Source organism: Etheostoma cragini, chromosome 8 (assembly GCF_013103735.1).
Source record: "Etheostoma cragini isolate CJK2018 chromosome 8, CSU_Ecrag_1.0, whole genome shotgun sequence".
NCBI lineage: Eukaryota > Metazoa > Chordata > Actinopteri > Perciformes > Percidae > Etheostoma > Etheostoma cragini.
The window spans coordinates 14,159,518-14,187,230 of NC_048414.1; the positions used below are offsets into that span (position 1 = coordinate 14,159,518).

At 40.2% G+C, this 27,713-nt stretch overlaps 3 protein-coding genes across 5 annotated transcripts in view; 2 read left to right on the top strand and 1 right to left on the bottom strand.

Annotated features, from left to right (window-relative positions):
• The first annotated feature begins 847 nt into the window (after window positions 1-847).
• Window positions 848-3,465, top strand: parietopsin. The gene is made up of 4 exons (XM_034879841.1): window positions 848-1,570; window positions 1,958-2,286; window positions 2,441-2,686; window positions 2,814-3,465. Exons 1-4 carry the CDS (start codon window positions 1,156-1,158, stop codon window positions 2,928-2,930), a joined length of 1,107 nt encoding a protein of 368 aa, XP_034735732.1. The 5' UTR covers window positions 848-1,155; the 3' UTR covers window positions 2,931-3,465.
• A 4,460-nt stretch (window positions 3,466-7,925) lies between these two features.
• LOC117949066 (octopamine receptor 2-like) lies at window positions 7,926-10,292 on the top strand. Its single transcript, XM_034879079.1, has 2 exons — window positions 7,926-9,446; window positions 9,780-10,292. Exons 1-2 carry the CDS (start codon window positions 7,926-7,928, stop codon window positions 9,936-9,938), a joined length of 1,680 nt encoding a protein of 559 aa, XP_034734970.1. The 3' UTR covers window positions 9,939-10,292.
• Window positions 10,293-10,462: 170 nt separating this feature from the next.
• The window catches only part of kcnd2 (potassium voltage-gated channel, Shal-related subfamily, member 2), a 31,875-nt gene continuing 14,624 nt past the window's right edge, over window positions 10,463-27,713 (bottom strand). For 2 of the 3 annotated variants that reach the window (XM_034879156.1, XM_034879157.1), the window contains 5 exons: window positions 15,799-15,961; window positions 15,247-15,345; window positions 14,238-14,336; window positions 13,010-13,230; window positions 10,463-12,005 (listed from right to left, as the gene is read on the bottom strand). In XM_034879156.1, coding sequence (XP_034735047.1) covers window positions 11,828-12,005; window positions 13,010-13,230; window positions 14,238-14,336; window positions 15,247-15,345; window positions 15,799-15,961 — 760 coding nt within the window. In that variant the 3' untranslated portion in view covers window positions 10,463-11,827. The remainder of the gene's footprint in view (window positions 12,006-13,009; window positions 13,231-14,237; window positions 14,337-15,246; window positions 15,346-15,798; window positions 15,962-27,713) is intronic. The other variant, XM_034879158.1, reaches the window with a different exon arrangement.

Consider the following 27,713-nt stretch of genomic DNA (forward strand, 5'->3'; position numbering starts at 1 on the left):
ATGGAAGAGTCATCAAAAGAAAACCTCTTCTACGTCCTCATAACAAAAATCAGCATTTGAAGTTTGCAAATGAACATATAGACAAGCCTGTGAAGCCTGACGCATTGTGGAAACACGTTCTGTGGACAGATGAGGTTAAAATTGAACTTTTTGGCTTGAATGAGAAAAGGTACGTTTGGAGAAGAAAGGGCACAGAATTTAATGAGAATCGTAATCATGCTTTGGAGTTACATTGCAGCCAGTGGCACAGGGAACATTTCAAGAGCAGAAGGAAAAATGGTTTTAATAAAATTTCAGCAAATTTTGGACGCTAACTTAATGCCATCTGTGAAAAAGCTGAAGTTAAAGAGAGGATGGCTTCCTACAAATGGATAATAATCCTAAACACACCTCAAAATCCACGGTGGATTACATCAAGAGGCGTAAACTGAAAGTTTTGCCATGGCCTTCATAATCTCCTGACCTCAACATAATTGAAAATCTATGGATAGACCTTAACTGGAAGACTTTTGTAAGGACAAATGGGTGAAGATACCTCAAACAAGAATTGAAAGACTCTTGGCTGGCTACAAGAAGCATTTACAAGCTGTGATACTTGCCAAAGGGGGCAGTGCATGGTATTAACTCTGCAGGGTGCCCAATCTTTTGCAGATGACATTTTTTTGTTTTCTGTTATTTTGAAAGTGTAAATGATGGAAATAAAATCTAACTTTTTGTGACATATTACACAAATGTCTGATATGTCATTTGATGCCTTTTGGAGATTTGTCCATCTTTTCTTGGCTTCTTTATGCACATTAATACACGTTTTTACCTGGGGTGCCCAAACCTTTCGAACCCCACTGTATGTGTTTGTTGAATGTGTGAAACCATTTGCATACTATGCTATGTTCTCCTTCTTTGTAAGCTGTATTAAAAAAAACCAAAAAACATTTCATAATTTTAAAATTACTTTTCAGGACTAATTCATCCCTGGATTATACCCCTCAACTTTTTCAATTACCATTATAGCAGTGGGTGTATTAGGATTAATCCATTCAAATCGTGTTACAGACCAATTTCCCATATTGCATTTGGGGCAATAGTCTCTATCAGGCAGGTGCACGATTTGATTAGTTCTGAGTGGTTTAACATGGCTCAGAAAAAATAAGATTGATGACGCTGTGTCCTCCTGAGTGTCCATGGGTTCAGTCTTTGCCCTCACAGTTGTTCCAACATAATTTAGGCACAATGGACAAGAACAGCAGCTCTGGCTCTCATCCATCCATGTACACCGAGGTAGTGGCTATCATGCCCACCATCTTCCCTCGGGTGGGCTACAGTATAATTTCTTTCCTCATGTTCATCAACACATTGTTAACGGTTTTTAACAATTGTCTCGTCATAACCGTGATGCTGAGGAACCCGTCTCTACTCCAGCCCATGACTGTTTTCTTCCTCAGCCTTGCGGTTTCTGACCTCATGATAGGCTTGTGCGGATCCCTGGTCGTCACCATCACTAACTACAATGGCTCTTACTTTCTTGGCCACACAGCCTGTGTGTTTCAAGGATTTGCAGTCAATTATTTTGGTAAGTGGAGTGAATTGTGATAAAGTAGTTTTTTTCTCAAGACCTTTTGAGAGCAATTTTGTTTGATGCTTTTTGAAAATCTCTCTATACCGTTATCAGATTTGTCAAATGTCATGTTTATTTCTTGGAGAAAAATTGTTTTGTTGACTTGAAGTTCATTCTTTGGACACAAACTGTAATTCAAAGTACACTTGGGGACACCACAACTTTCTCAGTTGATGGAGTTTGCTCAGTTGTTATGGAGATATTGAAAATGCTCGCTATGGAAACTGAACAAGCTCAATACCCTAAGATAGACCATGAGATGTAGTTAAAATCTCCATAAAAAGATGGTAAGTGGACCTTTATCTGGAATTTTGGTTTTGTTAATTCATTTCCCTTTCCTAGGTTTGGTGTCTCTCTGCACTCTGACCCTGCTTGCTTATGAGCGGTACAACTTGGTGTGTAAGCCGAGAACTGGTCTAAAGATTAGCATGCGGAGAAGCATCGCCGGGCTGCTATTTGTCTGGATCTTCTGCTTGTTTTGGGCAGTGGCTCCGTTGTTCGGCTGGAGCTCCTACGGACCTGAAGGAATCCAGACCTCCTGCTCTCTGGCCTGGGAGATCAGATCGTGGAACAACTACAGCTACCTCATCTTCTACACACTCCTATGCTTCATTTTCCCTACTGTGATCATCATTTACTGCTACTACAAAGTGCTCACATCCATGAATAAGGTGGGCGCATGATGCCTTCTGTTTATTACACTTTTATTACAACTAGGCTAGATTTAAAATCCATGCCCCTCATCCATCTGTTTGAAATTTACCACCTACAGACTAAACAAGCTATTTGCTTTTAATGGGTGTAAAATTTCCTTTCTACTCGTAGCTGAACAGGAGTGTGGAGCTCCAGGGTGGGCGCTCCAGCCAGAAGGAGAATGATCACGCCATCAGTATGGTCCTGGCCATGATCATAGCTTTTTTTGTTTGCTGGCTGCCCTACACTGCGTTGTCAGTGGTGGTAGTCGTGGATCCAGAGCTCCACATCCCTCCACTGGTTGCCACTCTGCCCATGTACTTTGCTAAGACCAGCCCTGTTTATAACCCCATCATCTACTTCCTTACCAACAAGCAGGTAAGCTGTGAAATTGATTTGCAAAGACTGAACATGTCCACAGATAGGCACAAGAAAAAATTATTTGAATTGCACGTGATGTATACTTATTATTATAATATTATTTCCTAAATTTTGTGTCCAACAGTTCCGTGATGCCGCTCTGGAGGTGCTGTCGTTCGGCCGCTACATTCCCCATGTGCTCCCCACTGCCCGTATCAATATGCGCTCCTTCGACTCGCACAGCAAGGTGTTGCCTCTGTGACCTTCTCCAGAGCAAACAAAAAGCTGCCATGATTGTCAGTGTTTATTGGTGCCCCATCACAGACAGTCATTTAGACCTGAACATCTACAAGCCCGTGTCTCTCCGAGAGGTCTTCACTGTAGCCCAGTGAGAAAAGAATCGGCACAGAGACTGTTAACTGATATGAAGGAGGTGGACAAAATAAATGCAATCCAATCCATCCCGAAAAGAGTGCTTATTTTGTTAACTTGTTAGGATTAGATAGGAGCTAAGTTGATTAATATGAAACTAATTTTTTTTGGCATTTTATTGTATCATTATATTGCAAGGTGTTCCTGTATTTATTGTCCACCCCATTTTTCAAGTATTCAGTAACATGGTTTTATTTTTGTGATGTGTGACTGTTACATTTTTCATGTTGATATTTGCAGGTGTGTACTATACAGTATGAATGTGGGAAATTACCCAACCATCAAATTTTGTGTAAATAAATGAAAATCAATGTCAATAATAGACAGCTCCATCATGTCATCAACACTGACAGCTAGACCAAAAAATGTACCTCCTGCTCTCTGGCCTGGGAGAAGAGATTGTGGAACAACAACAGCTACCTCATCTTCTACACACTCCTATGCTTCATTTCCCTACTATGATCATCATTTACTGCTACTACAAAGTGCTTACATCCATGAATAAGGTGGGCTCTAGCTGGCTTCTATTTATTACACTTTTTTTACCATTACAACTAGGCTAGCTTTAAAGTCCATGCCCCACATCCATCTGTTTGAAATTTACCACCTCCAGACTAAACAAGCTGTTTGCTTTTAATGGGTGTCAAATTTCCTTTTTATTCGTAGCTGAACAGGAGTGTGGAGCTCCAGGGTGGGCGCTCCAGCCAGAAGGAGAATGATCACGCCATCAGTATGGTCCTGGCCATGATCATAGCTTTTTTTGTTTGCTGGCTGCCCTACACTGCGTTGTCAGTGGTGGTAGTCGTGGATCCAGAGCTCTACATCCCTCCACTGGTGGCAGTTGTTGCCACAATTATTTGATTACATTTATTAAACTATGATTAATATTAATACGATTCTGTCAAAATAAATCTTGCAATCTATTTGCAATCTTTTCTACAAAAAATGTCCTTCCTCAGATGTGTGCCTTGACCATAGACTGTATAAAATAGGATGGAACTTTATTTACAAATCTCACACAGACACCTTTTGTTCAATTATCGCTCTAAGTTTTAACACTTTGCACTTACGTAAGACGTGCTGACCTTTGGTGAATGCCCATGTAACGTTGGCAAGGCTAATCCCTTCTGGCTATGGCTAATTAGCGTTTAAATAATGCTAACCTTATAACGTTAAATAATATATTAGAAATTTCACTCAGCAAAAAAACTCCAATTACAGACTTCATGGAGTGTCTGTTGGTACAATTAAGTGGCTGTGTATCAATTAAAGCCACATCTGTGTGTTGGATATTTGCATGAATAATTCTGCGAACAATAGTGGTTTGGAGATCAAGTGTCTCGAATTAGCGTAGCGGAAGTGACGGGGACGCCCATATCTATGGGTGATGTCGGTCCCCGATGTGAGTTGAAAGCAGATTTGCGTTGCGCATGCGCAGGTTTAAACAGTTTACGGCATAACGCGTCATACCGATGAGAGTCGAGTCCGACTGGTTCTGGTCCAAGAGGGTAAGCCTCTCCTCGCGTGGCATAGCTCCCTATGGCGCCATTTTAATGCCCAAAAGCCATCACCTGCAGTTAGCATCCCATTGACTGCCATTCATTTTGGCGCCAGTTTGACAGTGAGCGACTTTATTTAAGGAGCATTTCAAGATTCTATTTGTCCATTGTTTATTTCTAAAGAAATACGACAATGTATAAAAGGCTCCATTACCTTTTTCCGAACTTTGTTAAGTATGTTAATTTGGGGAGTGACCAAAGGGGTTAGCCTCTTCTCTATAAGCGTAGCTCCTATGGGGCCATTTTAATGCTACAAAGCCCTTCATTTTGACGTCAGTTTGACAGTGAATAACTTTACGTCTGAAGCGTTTAAAGACTCTATTTGTCCATTGTTTATTTCTACAGAAACACAACAATGTATGAAAGGCTCCATTACTTTGTATCTCATGTTATGGCTCCGTAGCTGACGTTTTTGTAAAAAATAGGATAACAATTATGTCATAACCAAGCAACTTGCTGTCAAATAGTTGAAAAATCACTGTGTTGTCAGGAGAAGCTTGCAAACAGTTTTGACTCAAATTAGCTGTTTAGCTTTAATAACTAATGTTAACCAGCATTTTAGTTAACAATAATTAGCCTGTGCCTATCTCCTAACATTACGCTCTCCGTCTCAGCTGATAGGGAATTAATGAGATTTCTCTTGGCACAGCTGCCAGAACACTCACAACTTTCAGACAGGTTGCCTACGTCCCACCAACGTTATCAACGCTCAGCCATCGCCGGAAAAGTGCTTCTAACTTCCTTCACGGGTTGGTCTCTGGCCAGAGCAATGGGATCTGTTGGTCCGTTTCTTTCACTGACTATGGGAGTGACAGGGGACACTGAACAGAGCTGCAGCTATGCTGCTAGAAGTACCTACTTCCCGTAGGCTACTCAAGTAGAAGTACAGATACTTGTGTTAAAAATACTCTGGTAAAAGTAGAAGTACTGATTTAACTTCTTCACTCAAGTAACAGGAACAAAGTACAGGCTTGGAAATTTACTTAAAGTATGAAAGTAAAAGTAGTCTTGCGAAGGACAACCATTTTTTAGAGTGCAAGCTGAGAAACTTCAGTGGACATGGAAAAAAGGCTAAAACTTGTCAGTGAGGACTAGATTAGGACTGTATTTAAAGCTGATTCTGGTTTCCAACTTGGCCCCAGGTGTGTCTGTTAAAACACAGACGTAGACAACTTCCTTCTTTTGATGCTTTATTACAATCAAGCATCAGTACAAACATGGGCATGGGTAGCTCTGCTATGGCTGTGTGTGTGTGTGTGTGTGTGTGTGTGTGTGTGTGTCATGATGAATCAACAGGCAGGTGCAGCCTAGCTAACAGGCAAAGAACACAAACAACAAAATCACCAGGTGACTTTTAAATTTGCAAGAACTAGAGCACAATACAACAGGCTTAAATGAACAGACAACATAAGTTATACGACTTACAGTTCTCATGGACCAACATACACACAATCTCAACTGATTACCCTCTACCGGACAGTTAGTCTCTTGTTCTTTTCTCTCACTTTTTTCTCTGTGTGGCATGCGCGCCCGCGCTATTCTCCGACACACACTCACAAATCCTCCTGATAGACGACCTTTTGTACAAAACTAAAGTAATGAGCCAATTTTGTAAAATGTGAGTAGAAAGTACCGACATTCGTGTTCAAATGTAAGGAGTAAAAATAAAAAGTCACTGCGAAAATAAATAATCTAAAGTAAAGTAAAAACATCTGAAAAATCGACTTAAGTATAGTAGCAAAGTTTTTGTTCTTCGTTACTTCCCATCTCTGGTCACAGCTGAATAGTAAATTCCGTTTTTTCTTTTTAATACATTTGCAAACACTTATAAAATTCTTATATTGCTGTGTCATGACGGCGTATTGAGTGTAGATTAATAAGTTAATTAATTTACAGAATTTTAGCATTAGGATGCAGCATTACGAAATGTGAAAAAGGTGAAGTGGTCTGAATAGCCTACTTTCTGAATGCACTGAAACGATTAGGCTACTCTACATACATCTTTTGTAAATGATTAACAGGCCTTTTTTTCCTCCAACTTGTTTGGCATGCTGGATATAGGCTAAATACCGTAAGTGGGAATCGGTTTCTAAATAAACCGCTTTTTCATTTGCAAATAATCTTTTGCCTTCTCTTTTCCAGTTTACCAAATTGCTCATTATGTTGTCACAGTTTATGGCGTGCTAAAATATGTACAGTTGTTTGTTTTGCAACAAGACGTTTGATGCATGGTTTTGTGTTTCCTCACAGTTTATTTTTCAGAAATTCAAGTTTTTGATTTTGACAGACATTGGATGAGTCTAAAATGTGGGATGGTCAGGAGGAACATGTATTATGTTGATCTAATCCCAGATTTGGCATAGTCCATAAGCCTGTACATTTGAAGCAAAGAGCATTTCACACTTTATTTCCAAACAGGATTACATAGTGTCATTCTATAATCCACCAGCAATGCTCCCTTTATTTCCTGAGCCAATTCAAGAACTCCAAAGTCATCCATCTGGCATGATTGATACAAAGCTTATTTTGTGAGGTACTGTGTCAGCCCTCATGTTGTCCTCAGGTCCAATTTGACCCATTTCAAAATTTCAAAATCAGAAATATAATCTAAAAATAATTCAAAACTGTATCCATCAACATAAAAATATTAGTCTCCTCTAATATTACTCTAAGTGTTTAATAATTTCTGCTTTTTTAACTAAAAAATAGGTATAATTTCTTCCAAATGAGGATTATTGTCCATGAAATCCAAAAATAAGTGTAAACCTAGTGGTAATAACTTTGTGTTAGTGGTGCATGGTGGTTGGGTAACAAGAGCATCACAAATGTTTAAAAAAAAGCAACAAAAACATAGAAAAAACATCAAAAGTGTCAAGGAAATGCCATACCATCATCGTTATTGCATCTCTGCACTGAGCCATTTGTATGCTTTTTAAAGTTATAAATCAGGATTGAGACAACAGCAACGTAAATACTTTTCAATTAACAACCATCCTTTTTCCCCAGTTGTCCATGCTGTGAATACACTGCACAGTCTCTAATGAACGTGAACAGTGAGGACTCCCAGGTGACATGTTGCTGCCGTGAAGTGATAATGAAAAGGGCGGATACTTGTCCAAGCCACAGGTTCATCCATTAACATTATTTACTCAGTGGAGAATCTCTTGCCAACAAGCGAAGCTAGGCTTACTGTCTGTTCAGGAGGCGTAGAGAGAATGACAATACTGAAATGAAGAATTTAACATGTTAACTCTTTGAACCTGGAGATGACAGGCAAGCCTACACCTGCATGGGACTCTGGGAACAACACAGTTTGGGAGAACTACACTGACATTGCCTTCATTGTGGCAAACAGCTTGATACTGTTGGGCACTTCTACTCTGGGGATTGCAGCAAATCTTTTTGTAATACTGGCAGTTCTTTACCGAAAATCACTGCAAACTTTGAATAATGTGCTGGTGGTGAATCTTGCAGTCACAGACATTCTGAAATGTGTAGTTGACTGCCCCGTTCTCTTAACCATCGTCACGACTGTGTATCAAAGACGACATGTGGACGAGTTGATCTGTGATGCACAAGTGGCCTTTTTCTCTTTTAGCTGCTGCATCCAACTGTTGACAATGGCCTGCATAAGCGAAGAAAGGTACCAGGCCATTGCCCAACCCTCCAAAACTAGACAAAGACGAAGACGGATTATGGTACTGATTCCTCTCACATGGGCCTTGGCTGTTCTGGTGGCTGTTTTTTGTGTGATATTTGTGAAGAACTCACCCGTGTATGAAAAATGCAAAGGATTATCAAGAGCAACATCCTCCTCCTATGATACCTTTGGACTTTACATGTTGTTCCCACTTTGGGCATTATGCTTAAGTGTTATCATTGGATTCTATGCTCGCATATTTATCCTTGTGAGATCACACAATCGCAAAATATTTGACAGAGGTACTTTTCCTGTTTCAAAAACAGACAAAACAACACATGAGCAGAAGATAGAGGAAACTGCAGCAGTGGAAAATGGACACGGAAAATCTGAGCAAAACAAGACCTTGAGCAAAAGTGCTGCTCAGGTCGAACAAACTGAACCAAATTCATCCAAGAAAGATTCTACGGCTGTTCTACTGGCCTCAAAAAAATCTCCACAATGTGCCTCCATCAGTTTAGAGAATAAAAAAGAATTAAAAAATACACTGGAGATAACTGACTTGGAAACAGAACATCACCCTCCTGCAATGCTGGCTGCAGTGCGGACTGAGGAGAAACCTTTTAAAACAGAGCAGTCCAATCCCTGTGGCATGAAAATTGAAGCAAATAGAGATGCTGTTGCTAGTGTTCAGAGCTCCACCACAAAACCGCAGGTGTCAAGCAATTTTGACACGGAAAAGCCGTCCAAAGAGAGAGTTAAAATTGACAAAACGTCTTCTGAAATGAAAGAAACCAGCTCCCATGTTCCCTCGTCTGCACAGTTAGAGAAAACAGAATCCACTCCTGTTTTACTGATTGACTGTAAACAAGCTAAGAACAGCAATGGAGGAGAAAAACTGACTGTAGATCAAGAGTCTTCGTTACCTCCTCTCATAAGTAACGTTCCTGAAACAGAAGCTACAAAACACAACCTGGAGATAGAAGGTGCTGTTTGCATGATGCCTTCCAAAGCAAGTAAAGAGAGAGCAAAAAAAAAGAAGGAAAGTAAAATGGCAAAGCGTGCTGGCTATATTATTATAACCTTCATTTTATTCTGGCTACCTTTGATCACAACTATCCTGGTTAATGCTGTTCACAGAACACAGGTAAGTATTTGTAAGACAAGGATGCAATTTTTGTTTTCATTTTGTATGTCAAAAATGTAAAGTATTTCGTTGTATTATCACTTAGCCTCAAACTGTAGTGTGTAGTAGGGACCCTGAACTAACCTTTAAGCACCAAAAACATCACATCATAATGCCATAAGTTACATATATATATGCATATGTGCTGCAAATTGTAGTTTTAAATTTTATGTCAAACTAATTCTCTAAACCCTAGGTTTAAAAGCTGTGTAATAGATACTATTACACAAAGTGGCCATTACACAAAGTCTCTAGGTTCTCTAACACGTTTTCATTTTCTATGTTTTTTTTCAGATAACGATCATTTGGGACATTGAGATTCTGTCAGTCTCTATCACCTGCATCACATCACTAAGTGACCCAATAATATACGCTGCAGTGAACCCTCAGTTTCGGACAGAGTTTTATACGCTTAAAAACAAGTTTTTGTCCATGTTCAAGAAAGAATTATAATATTTCTACTTCTACCGACTTCTGCAGTAGACCAAATTAGCATATTCAATATTCAATATGTAACTGAATATTAAAATGGTTAAAATTTGCCAAGTCATTGTTAAAATATGAACTAAAAGAAACCCCAGACGTCTAAAAAGATTTTTGATTTGGGTATAGGAGGTATATTATGTTATGCTGCCGTGTTATCTTAGATTTTATGCAGGCTGACTTTGCCGCAGTTACTGAACACTGCAGAGCAGAGGTGCTGCATGCTGCAAGAAACAGCCTGGGCCAACGCAACCAGCTCAGCAGGGGGACCCTGTCCGCATTCGTTGTCAAACAATCACTGAAGCCTGGATGTCTGTCTCCAGAGACCCTGCAGGCAGGACCCCCACTGGGCCAGTCAAGTCCTCACGTGTCCTGGCGGCACCCAATTATTATCCCATCTTCTCATTGGTGATGATCTTTGAGTAATCAGGCAAAACGTTATGAAATTTACCTTATTGTGCTCTCATAAGAAACAAAAGACATGGGTCATTTAATGGATGTTTCAGTAGAGCTACAGTATTTATTCTAACCACTGCACCAAATGCACAATGTGTGATCATTTGTCCTTACCTCTTATATATGTACTTCATGACAAGGTTTGCATTTCATTAAAAGCAAAGCTTTGCAGAATTTACATCATAATATACCAGTCTCTTTGTGTTTCCTTCCATCAATCTCATTTTTACCGACAAACCTCCAACAAGAAGACATACTTTTAATAAAACAGAAGTCTGCAATGACAGCATGCAAATCCTTAATTCAACCAGTTAACAGACAGAAATAGTATGCCAACAACTGTCAACTAAATCTAGAAATAAGAGGAGCCAACTTCAAATGCAGTTGATAAAGTTCTAAATGAGATATTTACAATATGAAAAATTTACAAAATGGCCCTTTAACACAGTGAAATCTACCAAGTCTCACTTATTATAATGAATATTATAATGTAAGAGCAGTGCAATGGAATTGATGTTCAACACTCTTTCATATGGTTTTCCAGGTCAGTCTGTGTCCACATCAGGGTTAGTATTAGTTAAGTGTTTTGGAGAACATTCACTTAGATTTCTACCTTGTCACCTAATTAATATGTACCCTGCATCCATTGCCCATTGTTAATTAATGACAGTGGCTTTCACATGAATCCATACCAGGAAGTCAAATATGTAAGTTAACACAGATTTTGTCATTTTGACATTCAATTGCACATTTCAAAAACATGTCAGGATGCATTGTATTTTTTTCTCATTAAGCTATGAAATCAACCAGTTAATGAGTCAATTAATGAATATTCACAACAGTTATCCATTCCAATGGATGCATGTTTTTTCTGAATTTACAACAGTGCGGGGACTATTAGAAACAGGGTAGCTGAAGGGTTTCAAAACAATGTATTTAACTCGGTGATGTGTGTTTTTATGTAAGTAGACGATTTAATATTTACCAAGATGATCCTCAGTCAATGAATACGTGTGCTTTGTCATCAGAGGCTATCAAGAATGACCTTTTAACATCTGCCTTTCCTTAGTATCAGAAGACAACAAATACAACTACATTACATGTTCAAAAATAAATTTTTCTCAGTATTTTTAGGCAACAACGATAACCACGCAATACCAACACCTCCTTGCTCTGCTGTGCTTAATGGCGCAAGATGTGCTGGTTTGCTTTTATTTCCAAGGTAGCCGTCCACATCATTTTAATACCATGCAGAGTGTGACATCAGATGAGATCACTAATTTAAAAACCCAGATTTGAAGTTTATAATCCCTCTAAATTATGGCAGGTTTATGCTCGGTGGTCCCTCTCCTCAGCATCTGGTGCTTCTTGAGACCAGTTAGCTGACCAGATAAGCATGACATCTACAAGGCAGATACTCGGACAATGTTGCTCTGAGAGTATGCGGTGGTGGTGGTGGAACCGTGTCCGTCCGATGAGGTCACCACCGGTGCAGAAAGGCTGACCATGGAAGGAGTGATGTAAGGTTTGTCACATTTCAAGGGCACAGTCTCATCAAGTTTGGCATTCAGGCTGGAGCGGCTGTAAAAGAAACACAGGATTAAAGAGGGTGAGAGTCTTGACCTTGTGAATGTATTACACTTTATTCTTATATTCTACAGTATAAAAGCCAGGATACAGAAATTTTCACGATCACAAGTAAAAACATAAAGGAGCTTTGACTTATGTTGCTCATCAGTTTTCAGTGCGAACCTCAAAAGCATTTGTCAAGGTCACATGCATGTATTCTGAGATATCCATCTCTGACAATACGCTGAGCCCCAATATAATAAGGTAAATCACATTTCATTTGAACTGTTTTTTTATTATTACAACATAATAAAAATACATGCAACAGCAACGCCAGATACTGTGTCCTAGTTGCAGTGGATTATCCAAAGAACAAGCTGTTTTCTTAGAGAGGAAGGACTATTTCTTTGGTAGAAAGTAGTTCCACTGAAAACAGCAATGTCTGTGGATTAACAGTGATGGGACATATGTTGTTTTTCTATTTTTTCTTTCAGCACCACAAACACAATTCAATTCACTTTTAATGTCTTTGGTTGAATCCCAGAGACAACCATAAATAAATAGAACCAAAACTATACCAATAGAAGTAGAAAAAATAAAAAATAAATAAATAAATAAAATGATTTGGCTGAACTTGACTATCATATGCAATGTGAAAGTGCCTCACTTATGAAATGCAACAATATTCACACTTGCTTTGAACTGACATGTGATCGCTGTCCAATCAAAATTATGTATCTCTGTGTTGTTTACCTGAAAGCCTAAAAACTAAATATGGAGGTACTTTTTATTGGATGGCAACAATATGTTTTTTATACTTCCTTATAATATATACTGGATTATATATCTGTATAAATGAACCCATGACTTACTTTCCTAGCGTGGATTCAACAAAGTTTATCTTGTCTTATACGGTACAGGTTCAGCTGTGTGCATCATATGTGTGTATTTGGTGTAAGTGAGTTGAGAGAGACAGAGATGTAAAGACAGACAAAAGAGCTTGACTGAGATACTACCTGTTGGCCACAGGCCTCTCTCTTATCTGTATGGTGCTGAGCTCCTGGTTGTTTGTGCTGGGTAGACTGAAGCTGCTCTTCTTCCTGTGGCGGCGAGAACAGCACGAGCTGAGGCCGTGTGGAGACGAGGACAGTGAGGACGCACGAGACCCTGACTTGTTCATCACAGAGATCTCCATGCAGTTAGCCTGATACGTCTGCTCGTCGACAAACTCGTGGTTCTGCAGAGGAAGACGGTGGAACGTTTTTGATTCAATGTTGCTCATAAATCGCTCTATTATTACATCAATGATTGGCTCTGCTAAATAATGACTAAAGATGTTTCACAGTAAAGACTAAACAGACTGAACAGAATCCACAGCAAAATTGTTTAATAATTGGAAAATGAATCATCAAGGGAATAGAAATATATTGGCCCAGATGTCCATATTAAGTGCCATCTGTGAAAAACATTCACAACTGTTATCCCTGTGACAAATGAGAATGACTTGAAGGTCAGGCTTCAAGTGTGCTTCAGGCTTAGCCAGCAGGTGGCAGAGTGACACTATGCAGAATCTGATGCATCGTGACTACTTACTTATACCTCCCCTCTGTCACTCCTGCCATCTATAAGGCACACCATGAGAGACTTAATATAAAACATGTGTGGTGCTGTCTGAATGGCATGAAATCTTTATGGAGCTTTTCCCAGACAACCATCAAGCCTTTCACTGGGGGAAGTATCATCTGTAAGAAGGCAGAATGATTTACTGCCTGTCCATGTCTCTGTGCAAGGTTTGGAGTGTAGAACTAATGTCACAGCCAAGCATTAAAGAACCTCTTATTGTATCTCTACATTATAGATAGTGTTAAAATGAAGTATGCTGCTTTGTTTGGAGGGATTATGGTTAATGCCTGGCCAAGTCATGTTATGTTTAGCATGTAATGCTGGTGAGGGGACTTAACAGTTCCCAGCCCCATTAGCGCTATTTTTAAGTCGTGTAGTACATAAAATAGATTGTAAAGTTTGTGAATGAATAAAAAAACTCACTATTTTTCAATTTGAAACACACTGTAACAGACTGTCACTACTGATACATAAGTGATGCCATTTGACATAAAAATTTTTTAAAAATCACAGTGAGCTATTTCAAAGTGTCTAAAGTCTGTTACCAAGATAATGAAAATGAAATATGTCAAAATGAGTGGCAAGTGAGATTTAACGTTTTAGAAAAATTATAATTTTTACCGTGGTTTTCTCCAGGCAGTGCAGCAGGTGATTGTGTTGGCTCTCAAAAGGAGGGCTGGGGGCCTTCGCCACCAGGGCTCGTCCTGCCTCCTTCGAGGCCTTCGAACACACAAAGAATAAAACAACAAAAGTGTAGATGAACAGGTTTAGATTTTACACACAAACATAGTCTCAGGCAACAGCTAGCTCGGTGATGTAGTGGAGACTACGCAAAGCATTGAGGGTTGAAATGCTGATCTATAGCACGGCAGCCAATCTACTGACAACCTAGTGAGATGGGGATGTTTTAGAGATGCATAGAGACAGTGGCTGACTACAACATGTTTGACTGATGGTTTTACCATTCTTTCTCTGATTTGGTGAGAATTACCCAAAAAGTCAAATTAGAGCTCATTTCAGTGCAACAGCAGTGGCACACACAGACACAGATCGAACAGATTGCACCAAACACATCACAGATTCTGAACAAAAACAACACTACACACTTAAGATGGAGCTCTGCACGGCTCCGGGATGGAAGGTATGTTGTGTTAGTTACAACCTTGATGCTCTAGAAATAACACACAGAACACACAGCAGATCAAAAACAGAGTTTAGAGGAGATGCGGGCCGAGCAGACAACCTCCATAGGCAACCTGCTGTCCAGTAAGCCTTTGGTTCCCTCCTTCCCCTCCAAACCCTGTTGGACAGACATGCAGAGCTTGGTCATGAGTTAGTGTGACTGTAATGGCTGTGCTCCGCCAGAAGGCAAGTGTGCCTGCCTGGCCCTCCTGCTGTTTGGATAGAAAGAGAGTGTTGAGGAAGCATGTCAATGCTGCAGCTAAGAGATGTGATGTAAGAGAGAGGACAAATACACTGAAGCACTGGAATGACAGCAGCCCCTGTGTTAGAGCATGAACAGCCCCCCCCCTCCCCATTGTGTAGTGGCATGGCCCCCGAGCAGAGCGGCATGCAAGTGTCAGCATGGCCCCGGTCAGTCAGCCCCCAAGCCGGTGCTTGGTCCCGTTACCTCCTCCAGTGAGTTGATCAGGAGCCCATTTTGTTTGTAGCGCATATAGACATTAGTGCCTCGAATCTTCGCAGAGCGGATTTTACCAAGCCGAGCTTTCTGTTTGAAAAAACAGACCTCTGTTTTAGCCTCTGACGGTTTGTCTGTCACACTAATTGACTCTGTCCCCCTCTGGCAGCCACAGTATTTAGTAGGGAGAGGCCATGCTTAACTCTATGATTAGGACATTTTTCCTTAGCAAACACTTTTAGAAAGAAATACACACATTGCTATTGAAAAGCTGCTGACGCTATACTCTGAAGATCATTTGTTCAGTCATTGTTGTTCCCTCTCTTATTTCTTTCTCCCACTGAAATACATTCAAGGAAGTTGAGCCCACCCAATACACAGAAACACAATAAAAAAATTAATATTCTGGAAGATAGTGTTTGCCCTGTCATTCTGTTACGTGCGGATAAGACAGGGGCACAGGAAAGAGGCAGACAGAAGCAAAATAAAGAGAGATAGAGAGAAAAAGAAAGAGGGAGGCAGTGGGAGGGGGAGAGTAAGTACCCTCTGGGCTCGCCGTTTCTCTGCCCGCTGGCTTTGGTGGTAGATACGGCTGAAGTTCGACACTATGACAGGGACAGGCAAGGCAATGACCAGCACCCCACTCAGAGAGCATATGGACCCAAACACCTTCCCCACGATTGTTTTTGGCACCATGTCACCATACCTGAAATACAGAAAACAGACAACAGTGAGCACACTGCGTAGGAAAATAAGAAGAAAATAATATTATTCCTTTGAAAGAATCTGCCCGGGAGGCTTGTTTCATCATGTTAAGTTGTTGTGTGTTTAATGCTATTTTTAATAGACTTGAAATAGTTGAAATGACCTTGGATTATTTCACAACTTAAAATACGTGGGTGAGGAATAAATAGGACTTTTCTGAAGTCTCTTCTCCCTGGCCTACTTTCTACATGCCATCGTGATGTTCCTCTTTTAAAACCCTGTTTCATATATAATTACACACCTGCTGGCACCGACTAATGCTTTCACATCATGACCAAATGTGCAACATATCCCCTGTGACCTCTGTAAGCAAAACAGCTTGAGAAAGATACAAGGAGTAGTATCACGTGAAGTAAAAGGGGGAAGGGAACAGCATGATGCCGAACCCTGGAGAAAAGATTTTTAAATGTGTGGGCCTCAGTAACAGGCACTAATGTGATTTTTTCTCCTTCCCACATCAAAATGGACCTTGAATAGTAAATGCAGTGAAAACATCAAAACAATTAATGTTTAAGATAAAACGAAAAGCAGCTCTTTGGAAATTGTGCACAAGCACAAACATGACATTTTTCAACATTATACAAATGTTGAACAGGCTACATTTAGCATCAGTAGATTAATGGTTGTACATATGTCAGATATGACTGAATCATCCCCATTAAACAGATGAATGTGCCTGTCTTCTATCAGGCAGTCGGACCTGTCTGTGTTCTAGATAAAGCTAAAATCAAACTGTCTTCATGATCTTACTTTCTTTACATTCGCCGACACGTCCAGTGCCGCTTTCTAGAGGTGTAAATTACAAAACCCCTGCTTTGAATTGTTTTTGTTCATGAGTTATTTCAAAGATTCGTAGGAACTATACTGTAGTTCCCTTACTTTGTCTTCGCTAAGAACTTACAATACCGCTCAGTGCGCACAACAGTAGATGAACCAATCTCTGTTCATAGTGACAACATTTAACACTGATTCTGTTCAGTAGTAATAGTTGTTGTAGTAGTTGTATGCTGGTTCAAACTTATACCTTCAGTTCAAACTATATAAAGACACTGTTAGGGTTAAGCTTAATGGCTAAGCACAGATACCATTGTATTGTATTTATTTGGCTTTGTGATATTTAAAAATACTAAAAGCTACTGATTAAGTTGTGACAATAGTGATTCAGTAAAGCTGGTTCAGTTTAAGTTGATTTTGAGTTTCAGTGTTTTAGATGTGTTTGTAGATGTACTAAACACAACTACAACTTACCAGCCAGTTCCACCAGAAACTAACAAACATAGCACTGATAACACTTGCAGCTGCATTAAGACAATCTGTTGCCGAATAGAAAGGTGATTATCATTCAACATCACAAAATAATTAGAGAACAAACCATGACTTCTCCAAGGCACAAAACAGCAAATTATACCCACAAATCATTTGAACATGACCGGAATGCTCATGAATAGCCCTCTGCAGACACTGGGACTTTAGCGAGAGAGTGGAAATAAATGATTTAGAGCATGTGTGTTTTCCTTGTCTTCTAAACATCCCTCTATGTGCTGCTGAGAATCTGCAATCCATATGCATCCATAGGATTGCAGGTGGGCGAGATGAATGATCTAGACCCTAACGTGCAAATGACCTGAGAAGACCATTACCTCCTGAGAGTAAGATGAATGCAGGTAGGAAAGGACATCAGCATTGCTCAGTGGCTGTGACAGCCGTGTGTCTCTCAAGTGAGGCAGGGTAATGTGAATGTATCGCTACACGGGAGGTTGACTTTTTCATAAATGAAGTTGTCTAATGCCCACGGCCGTCTGCTTGAGTCATTAGCCTCAGGTTTCCGTCACGTTGGGCCCAACAGCCTGGGCTTTTACAGAGCTTGGGCGGAAAGATGTAAAAGTGGACATTTTAATATCATGCTTGATGTGACTTCATGTACAACAGTTTGCTTTCGAGTTGAGTAATCTTACACAGATGTCATTTGTTTAACAATTCATTACAGGTCAAGTAATTTTCCTATGTAATTACCGACGATGCCTGACAGCAGGTCCATTACAGATTCCGGATGTACTGTTGAAAACGTATTAAGAGATCCACATAAAAAAAATGCAGCAAAGCTTTCTCTCACATAGAGGTGACTGCTCCCGTGTGTTTGATTCCAATGGGAGGAGTGGCAAGATTCTGCTGGATGTAAAAAAATGGCGGAACAGTCATCAGTGGAATGCAATAAATTGTGGTCCTTTCGTTTGAAAGCAAAGCAGTGAGCAGGTGAAAAAAGAAAGGCGCAAGCACACTCTGGAGAGAAACCCTAACAGTGATGGATTGTTCATATGGGGGAAGCTGAGATGCACAAAGCTCTGCCTCCTGGATGACGGCAGGGGCAGGAATTAGAAGCAACGAGAGATTAAAGTAATGTTCCTGCTTTGTTCTTCTTGTCTCCGACTACCAGGTACCCACGTTTGCTACCCTGAGCTGACATGGGTGAGACACAAAGATGGATGACCAGATCCTTATCCACCCTGCATAGGAGGAAGAGGGGTGTCGGAATGACTGAGTATCAGTTCACCAGTTCCACCCACCTGAAACCATACTGCGCTCGCGCCGATCTCAAAAGCATTCTGTACAATTGTCCTGGAGTGAGATGACAGCATTGCAGATGAAGCCCAGCGCAGTGAGAACGGAAACTGGGGGTTCGCCTCATACGGTTTAGGAGAAATGTCAGACTTAAAGGAATATTTGAATTCCAGAAGCGGGGTATGAATGTCCCCACCTAGGCTCAGATAATAGACCAATCAAACATTCATGAACCCTGTATCATTCTGTGTGGCAGAGTTTGTGCGGTTGACCTTAAAAGCGGTGTGGTATTCCATCAGGGGGTGTTCTGAGACAGATTTCGGTACATGACCTCACTGTCTCACAGCGAGTGGCAAAACCAAAAGACATGGACACGCCTGGACACACAGGAGCACACACACACACACACACACGCACACACACGTGTAGTCACAAGTAGTCATAGGAAACATACGCTTGTGTGCGTGCGTGCATGTGTGTGTAAAGAGGCCTTTATTTGACATCTAATGTAGTTAAACCAATCCCCTTCCTAAACAAGCTATCTTGTTCCTTGATTGTATTCCAGAACCCTGTGTCTGAAATCTGACTACCATCTGGTTAGTGGGAAGCGAGCAAAGAACAAGAAGAAAAAAAAAGAAATCTGGATGACTTTACAGACACGTCATTTGTTTATTTCTCTTCTCAGAGACAGGGCAGTTTTTCCTTTTTCTTGAATCAAACAAAATGAAATAAAACCTTTTCAGGTAAAATGAGCCTAAATTGTAAAATCTGACCTCATTTGTTCATTTGCACTGCTACGCCTGCTGCAACGAAATAAACCAATCTATCAAAGAGTTTGGGGGTTGGCAGCAAAAAAGGCAACACTTAAAAACCTCTCTTAAGTGAGAAGAGCACAGGCTTAAATTTCTGATGTAATCATCGTGGTCTGAACTTTGTCCTTCTGTCCCACCGACTCACACCCCAGTTGAGATGAATGCCAACAGTTTAGCAGGGCTGACAATTAGGATCTAAGAAGGACTTTGGCAGCTCTTTCAGCTGAGAGGGCTTTGTCACCAGTGTTAAAATCCAATTATCCACTGGCACCTCTGTCATGTTACTTCGAGTTTCCACGTCCTGGGTTTTACCGTGAAATGAACTTGCCTATTGCAGAAGTCACTGTAGTAATGTGCAATAATAAAAGCAAAAGGAAGGAATGGCCTCGCAACATGTGATTCCACAGATGTGAGCAATGATGGTCAAAGTGTGCAAATGAAAAAAAAACTGGGATAAAGATACTGGACCTGCTGAACTGTGTAGTGCCATTCTATTAAATCCGTCATGGTAAAGACATTGAATCTCATCAAACTGCACTTTCATCTACTTTGATATTTCAATAAGGAGCAAAAGAACGTAACTAATTTGATTAATACATTAAGCATTTTGATTTGTCAGCTGATTAGAATCAAGATGAATTAAGCCCACTGGACTATCTCTTGCATCATATATATACTTTGTTTCATGCCAATAATTGCTCATGGGCCTGCCATCAGATAATCTAAATCTCAAATTTATTTTATCTCACCTTCTTAATTGAGACTGATTTAAATTCACACCTCACTCTGCATTTGTTTCTTATTATCTGCAAGTGAGAGAAATAGCCGTGAGGCACATTCACTGGACTCGCTGGCATCTGTTGTGCATGTTATGTCACATTGAGAGTTACTATGAAGCGCTCTTTTAGATGCTAAAACAATTTAAAAAAGCACTTTAATGTGGAAAAAATGTCATGGTCAACCAATTTTAGTGTGGCATGGCTTTAGCATTTTTCACAATTTCAAAAAAGACGAGATTGGTGAATTGCAAACATGCTCTCTGCATCGAGTGTCATCAGCATGTCTTTGATCATTCAGTGAAGGCATGATTTCCTGTGTGACCTTCACCAACCATCCAATATCACACCAAGCTCGATAGCAGTGCTTCTTGAGGTAATTCACTCATTTTCATAGTTCAATGGTTTCTACAGCACAGATAAGCCCTCCAAACCTGGGAGACCAAAACCCGTCAATTGTCCTGAAACTAATTGTACCGATCAAAGTTGATAAATGACAAAAAGAGGCATTGAATAAGTGCAGGGACAACGGGAGAGTGGCAAGGTCAGGAAATATAGGATGTCCTAAAAATTGGTGAGATGTACTGCCGACGTGATGTAACATTTGAAGCCACAGCAGAGGTTTAAAGAATGTCAGAGTGAACACAACAATAAAATGTTATCTGAGGACCTGACATATAAGTGATGGAACCCAACTCTGACCAACCGAGAAAGGCTCCATTTCGTTACAAGTCATGAGCAGGAGAAACAGCACAAGTCGGTTCTCTGTTCCTTCTCCACAAGGCTGAAAGAGTACAGTATTCATCCTTGCTGACAGTTAAATAATAGATGTACCAAAAAAATATAATTTTCCTCCTGAACTCCATCATGCTCATACAACTATGAACTCAGAATCTGAAGAAAATGGATTACCCGGCCTGCATGTCAGCATGAGGCATTCTAACATGAGTGACAAGAAGATATCAATTTTCTGGCGTGTATTTGTGAAGATTGCACAATTTATGGAGTACTGAGGAGAGGTCTTGAGTGTTGTTGTGTCATGTTAAGAATCTTCATAAAAATGTAGTGTGTAAAAAAGAGAAAGGATGATTGTTCTTTTCTGTGCCAATAGGCATCATGAATCTGACCATGGAGTGAGAAAAGAGAAATGCAGCAAACTGAGACTGACGCATTTACAGATTAACAAGGCTAAGTAAAGGAAACCTTTCTCTGGTGTTACTATAAATCTATAGTATTGATGAAACAAATGCAAATCTGTTTTGTGTTTTTGGTCAAATATTAAGCACATTTTGTATTTATCTATCTCCACCATAAACAGACTGTACAATAAAATGGTGTAATGCTAGAGAGACTTGCAGCATCACTGGTGGGTATCACCCAGCAGGAATTTTTCAATTCAGTGGCACGCTACAGTATGTACCTCTGCAATGCAATCCTTGGGGGAGATACAGCACAAGGTTTCAGGAATCAAAAGCACAATAAATGAACGTGGTCTCCAACATGATCCCTAAACATCACGTATCATTCCTGATGTTCTGCACTGTATCGCTGGCTGCAGCCCGGGAGCACAACATCCAAAACACTGCCTCTCTTGGGTTTGGACACCAAAGACTGATGGGATTAAGAGTGTGTGGGCTGATAGGACTCTGCTCTGATGCTATCCCTCAGATATACATCATTATAGGGGGGAAATCCCACAGGCTCTGGGATTAGCTTGCTAGATTTTCACTGCAGGTGATAAGGGATTGAAGGAAAGGTTGGCAGAACTACACAACATAATGGGGTGATGGGAATGCAGAGATAGGAGGAAGCCGGAGGACCGTACTGCCTGGTGTAATACATGTGGTAGGAAAAACAGAGCACTCAAGTATGAGCAACTGCGAACAATAGCCACAGGGTAGGACAACTTTGAGATAGATGAACATCACAAAAATGCACAGACTACAGTGCTCTGACTGGATGTTGAAATGCAGCAATATGAAGTGCAGAGAAGATGTTAAAGATTCATTTTTTATGCTTTCCCCAGTCCAGCTGAGATTTGGTCTCTGCAGATTTGTGAAAAGAGATGGGTAGAGCTAAAGGTTAGCATGTGAAGTTCAAGGAAACAGCCCTAGCATGCACAGCTACATGCCAGTTAGAGTTAATGCATTGTAAATGAAGACTTTGTGATGCAGCAGTGTCAATGTGGCTTTGATCTTCCAGCTAGGGGTTCACCGTGGAGTCTCAGGAACTACACAGAACCAATAAATTCCTCTTTTTTTAACCATGCACACACAGATAAACCCTATAGAATAATCCCGCACGTATAGCCTTGGCAAAGGCACCTCAACTCTCGCTTGCTCACATATCAAACATGTATTCACTCAGCCCTCCAAATCCCAGCTTAACCCTCACCCCGCGAAACCAGGCGGCTAGTTATCACCGCGGCTTTGACATTAGCATGCACGCCCTCTCTCATTTGGGAGATCTTCTTAAGAGTCAGGGATGATAAAAAGCTTTCCTCTCTACTGCTCTTCCATTCCTGACTTTGACTCACCCTTCCTCTGCCTGGACCTGTCTGCCTCTAACTATGAGATGGAGATGAAACGCTTCATTCTCTTTCTTTTTCTCCTCCTTTTCTATTATCCTGCAGTGCTAGCACAGCCCTGTTTGACATTTTTCTTCTCTTCTGCTTTTCTACAGTCTGAGTCTACTGTACACCTGCTAACACAATTGCTGTCCTATGCAAAAAAAACATCCCTATTCCACTGCTATTATGTGCCAAGTGACATTTTAAGCACTATTTTAATTACAACCAATTCCTTGTGGGAATTTCTTTTAATTACAAGACAAATGACTGTTCTGTCTTAATGTACGTTTTTTTTTTAACAAGGGTTAAGTATCCACATGGACCCATCAAGTACTGTAGTATGCTATCCTGCAAACAGCAGATGTGAGAGTAATAATTTGTGTGCGTCAGGGGGAGGTCTGGATGATGCAAGTCTTCAATCAATCAGGACATGATGAAACTAGGTAAACTGAGTTAAGGCCTTGCTCACAGTCTAATTTGTCATTCCATGTTTAGACTTCTGCCATCCTCCTTACATTAGTTTAGAAAGACAGGGGCTAAAAATATATTCCCACAATGTCAGTATAATACTTTGATAATGCATTTACACTGCTTCATGGCTGAATGGGGAGGGCAAAGGAACATGAAAGAGGGTTTGAAAGCACAAAGGGGCGCCAGAGCTATGGATTATGAGAGAATGTGATAATAAAATGAAATCATCAGACACTCAAGCGATTATGCTAATGAACTAATTCCGTATTCATAGGTTAATCGGCATGCAGGTGAGAGAGTGGGGACAATATCTTGAACACAGAAAGCTTTGATCGAGCAGGCAGCAAGTTACCTCACATGAGGTGGGGTTAAAGGTGAAATCACTGACATTTATAGATGACTGATAAGAAAAACATCTGTGTTAATTGCAGCATTAGTCATGTATGACACGTCTCTTGAGTGAGAACATGGTCTTGTCTGTGTAAGACGCTCACACAAGTGGATAAATAAAACTATAACAGTATAAATAAAAGTTTAAAAATGTAACACTTCTTTTGTCTTATGCCGTCCACCATGCACTTGTTATTTTGCCGGTTTATGAAGCATATGGTTTCAGTGATCACCCAATTCTATGTAACATCTTCTAGCCAACTTCATTCCAATTAATCATCACTTGTTTTACCCTTATTTCTGAGAATTAAAAGTCATAACACCTCATATATATGAAACTATATCTAATTTTGGCACAATGCAGTAATATGTTAGGATTGGATGTGGGGATTTGATTACAGCTTTGTTTGTTGAGTCAGAGATACTAATAGACAGCGAGGAGTGAAGACATCACCATGTTGCAATTTAAGCTATTTGTGAACTCATTTCTAACTTTGGGATGTTCTCACTTGTCATTCTTAAAGAAGAACCTTGGCTACTTTACAAGATCGGTTTACTCGTCACAACATGCTTCCACTCCGCCAACAAAGCAGTTGATAAGTGCTGTTATTATTTGTCTAAAGTCTATGGCTTTAAAGAGAGATTTCTAAAGTCATCTTGATGTGAAATATGTATTATTAAATATTTTTTCTCAAATATTTGAATCATTTTTTGGTCCAAAAAAAGTAAAAGCTTCAATGTGACTTCTTCAAATCTCAAAAATATTGAGTTTATCATGATGTTGTTTTTGTTTTGTATTCTGCAATGTTCTTCCTCACCATCGACCAAACTGGCCTCCTACTGCTGTACATAAGGATCAATGCAAATGATCAACTAGTATCAACCACATGAGATTTCACAGTGAACCATGTGACCTTTTATTGTATGGTCAGGTGACGGAGGAGAGGAAAAACGTGAAAGTTCTTGCGGATTAGTGCCTCTGTGTTGGAAAGGGGAACTGGTCCAGGAGCCTCATTACACTGACAGCAGATTAGTGCTCCGCGGTGCCAGAGCAGACGGTGCAAGATTAACTTTGATGTGCGATTCCACAGAGCAGCCGCTGGATATCAGCGCCCTCCACCAAACAGCCTCTTAACTCTGAGTTTGCAGTGTGTGCAGTCAGCTACAGTATCTAAAAATCTGCTTTTTTTTACGGCCACAGAACATAGTCATCGGATTCTGGACTATATCTTGAATTCTGGTAATATTACACCTACCGTAAAGAAACATTTACAGGGTGTTTAATTCAAAAGTACCAGTTTTAGCATTTAGAGCTATGTTTACTGATTATTTACGGTACCTATTCATCTATTGAGTGCCAATTTTTATTAAAGGGGCACTCCACCATTTTTAAACATGAAAATTAGTTTCTCATGGTGAGGAGTACTCATGTTGTAAAAAAACACCATACGGTGTGATGTCTTCTGTGGCTCTGGAGGAGCTTTCTCAAGAAAACAACACCTGATGCTGTCATAGAGGTGTCATCAAGGTTATCTGTGCATGGAGTCTTTAAATTCACGCCACACATCCTGAGTTACAAACCAGAAGTGTGAAGTCTCAAAGTAGTGGGCATTCACCAGTCAGGGAAGGTTTTGTTTTTTCTCTCTAACGTACTGTTTTAACTACTAATGTTAATTTGAAAATTGAAAAGCCCATCAACAGACCTGAAGTCTGATGTCTTAACCCACATTTCTAAATTGAAAGGTTATTCAGATGTGAATTATAGAAGATAAAGAAAAGCAGCACTTCCTCTCATTTTAGAAGATGGAACCTGTGAATGTTTCCATACCAAAACTACTGAGCTCTCGTGCCAACAGATTCATTTCTCAGACAACTGAGCAAACTCCATCCACTAATGAAGAAAAAGCTTAAGTAGTAAGTGGACATTATATGGAATTGTTTAGTCAAACTACTATTCCCAAAGTCAATAATTAACTTTCATATTTGCTTGACTATCATTCTGCAGTCTCTGGGCAGGTCACTTTTACTATAAAATGCCCAGCAGGCCAAATATATTTAGGATAATACATCTTGAAGGGAAATTATTGATTTTCTCCATGCTCAAAACCAGAAAACCTCTAGATTCTGATTTAGTTGCAACTTTAAATTGTGTATATCAGCTTTTTACACAAAATAGCTGCAGCCCCTCATCTTTGTGTATGCTTCCTGTAAATGCAAAACTACACTATTATGCAGGAATACAGTAATGAATAGCATGGGATACTGTACAGAAAGTAGACACAGAACTCAACACAGAAATGGCCTCAGATTATTTGTCATACCAGTGAAATATAAATTTCAAATTCCTGAGAGAGTCCTGTCTTTGAAACAAACATCAAGGTATAAATTCCATCCGTTTAAAAAAAAAAAAAAACAGCTGCAAGTTCAAAGGAACACTTCAAAATCTCATAGTGAAGCTGAGGGAATGGCAGAGGTTGGGATGAGACAGAAAGAGTGGTGGAGCGTAAAAATGTACTGAGTAGTCTCTCAGAGAGTGTGGACAGCAGCCAGGCTGGCGACAGCAGAAAGCCCAGATAAAAACGAGCACCAGGAACCAGCGAGAACCTGTAGGGAAGTATTGGGAAGAGCAGCATCTCTTTTAACAGCTGCTGACTGGCCCCTAGGGCAGAGTAGAGCTGGTAGCTGCAGCCATATCCACCATCTCCCCACCTGCACCACACTACTTCATGTGCATGGGGACATCATTACATTTCCCATTTCACTCCACAAGACTTCTCCTGTCAAATCAAAAATGACACGAAAAATAATAACTCGGGGCCATGGCCTGGAAGGTCATTTTGATGATGAAAATTGGTCTTCCATCCACACAATCTATCAGTCAAAAGGCCTATATAGCTATGTCTGCTTGCACAGCGGCGATGGCTAAAGCCTGAATTGAACTGAGCCTGGGCCAGCAGGAGAAAGTATGTGTACTTAATGACATAACTCCCAGTATTTATGTCCCATATATTTATTTACGTCTTTGTCACTGCAGAGGGCAGGCCGCCTGACAAATAATGTTACAGTAACACTCTGAAGATAGGCGGAGAAAAGGCACAGCTTTGGCTCAACCACATACAGCACATTTGAATGTACCGTTAACAATCGTGACAGAATGAAGGTTATTCATTTTAATCACACTACAGCACGCCCTCCCTCCCACTATCCCTGGGGGTTGCTATATTTAAGCACTTTTTCATTTCTTCTCCTTTTTTTGGTCTTGGCTAATGGCAAGGCAATTGCTTTGTGGGATGTCTGCCCTTGAAGAATCAGACAACAGAAGGAGATATTTTTACATACTGTAGATGTGGAGTGTGAGAAAGCTGTATCAGTTTTAACGCGCTCCTCTTTGAGTGTGTAGTGTTAAGAAATCAAAACACATGGGCGTTTTTTTCCAGCCGGCTTTCTATCTTTAATTTCTCTCTTTTTTAAATGTTTCCCCTCAAAAACAGAACTGATGTTGGTTTTGTACCTGTACTCTAAGATTAGCAGTCTTTCCTGAGGGAGAGAGAAAGAGTTGGAACGTTTGTCTCCCATCTCTCCCATTCATTCGCCCCCTTCTAATTGGACTTCTCCATCTGTTGAGGTCTACAAATTGTCTTCTGGGGATGCTACAGCTAAAACATCCTATCAAACACATAAATACTTCAGGGACATACTTTTTGGAACGCTGCCATGCCAGGCACTGAAAGAGTAGTGTGAGTGTGTGTGTGTGTGTGTGTTTGCCTGTGTGCTGTAGCCTATAAACAGATGTCCAGCAGCATACAGCTTGTAGATAAGTATATATATATATATATATATATATATACACTGAACCCTGATTTGAACCTGGCAGGATTGGTTGATTGGAAAATGAATCTACCGAACAGCAGATCGGTCGGTATTGAGTGGCATACTTTAATAAGAATTATTTCACAAGATGACAAGGTTCTTAAAATAAACTGTCAATGGTATCGACTATACAGTATGTCTCGTGCACATCTGATAAATGTTTCTCCTCTGCAGTCCCCAAAGACAATATTTTAAATTTTTAAAGATGGCTAGTTTTTGGATTGTCTTCCAATTCTTACTTGGAGT

Bases quoted from the DNA above. Each gene is read 5' to 3' on its own strand.
- parietopsin (XM_034879841.1), top strand. From the start codon at position 1,156: ATGACGCTGTGTCCTCCTGAGTGTCCATGGGTTCAGTCTTTGCCCTCA. The intron at 2,287-2,440 runs GTGGGCGCATGA...TTCTACTCGTAG, and splicing joins TGCTCACATCCATGAATAAG to CTGAACAGGAGTGTGGAGCT. The intron at 2,687-2,813 runs GTAAGCTGTGAA...TGTGTCCAACAG, and splicing joins ACTTCCTTACCAACAAGCAG to TTCCGTGATGCCGCTCTGGA.
- LOC117949066 (XM_034879079.1), top strand. From the start codon at position 7,926: ATGACAGGCAAGCCTACACCTGCATGGGACTCTGGGAACAACACAGTT. The intron at 9,447-9,779 runs GTAAGTATTTGT...GTTTTTTTTCAG, and splicing joins ATGCTGTTCACAGAACACAG to ATAACGATCATTTGGGACAT.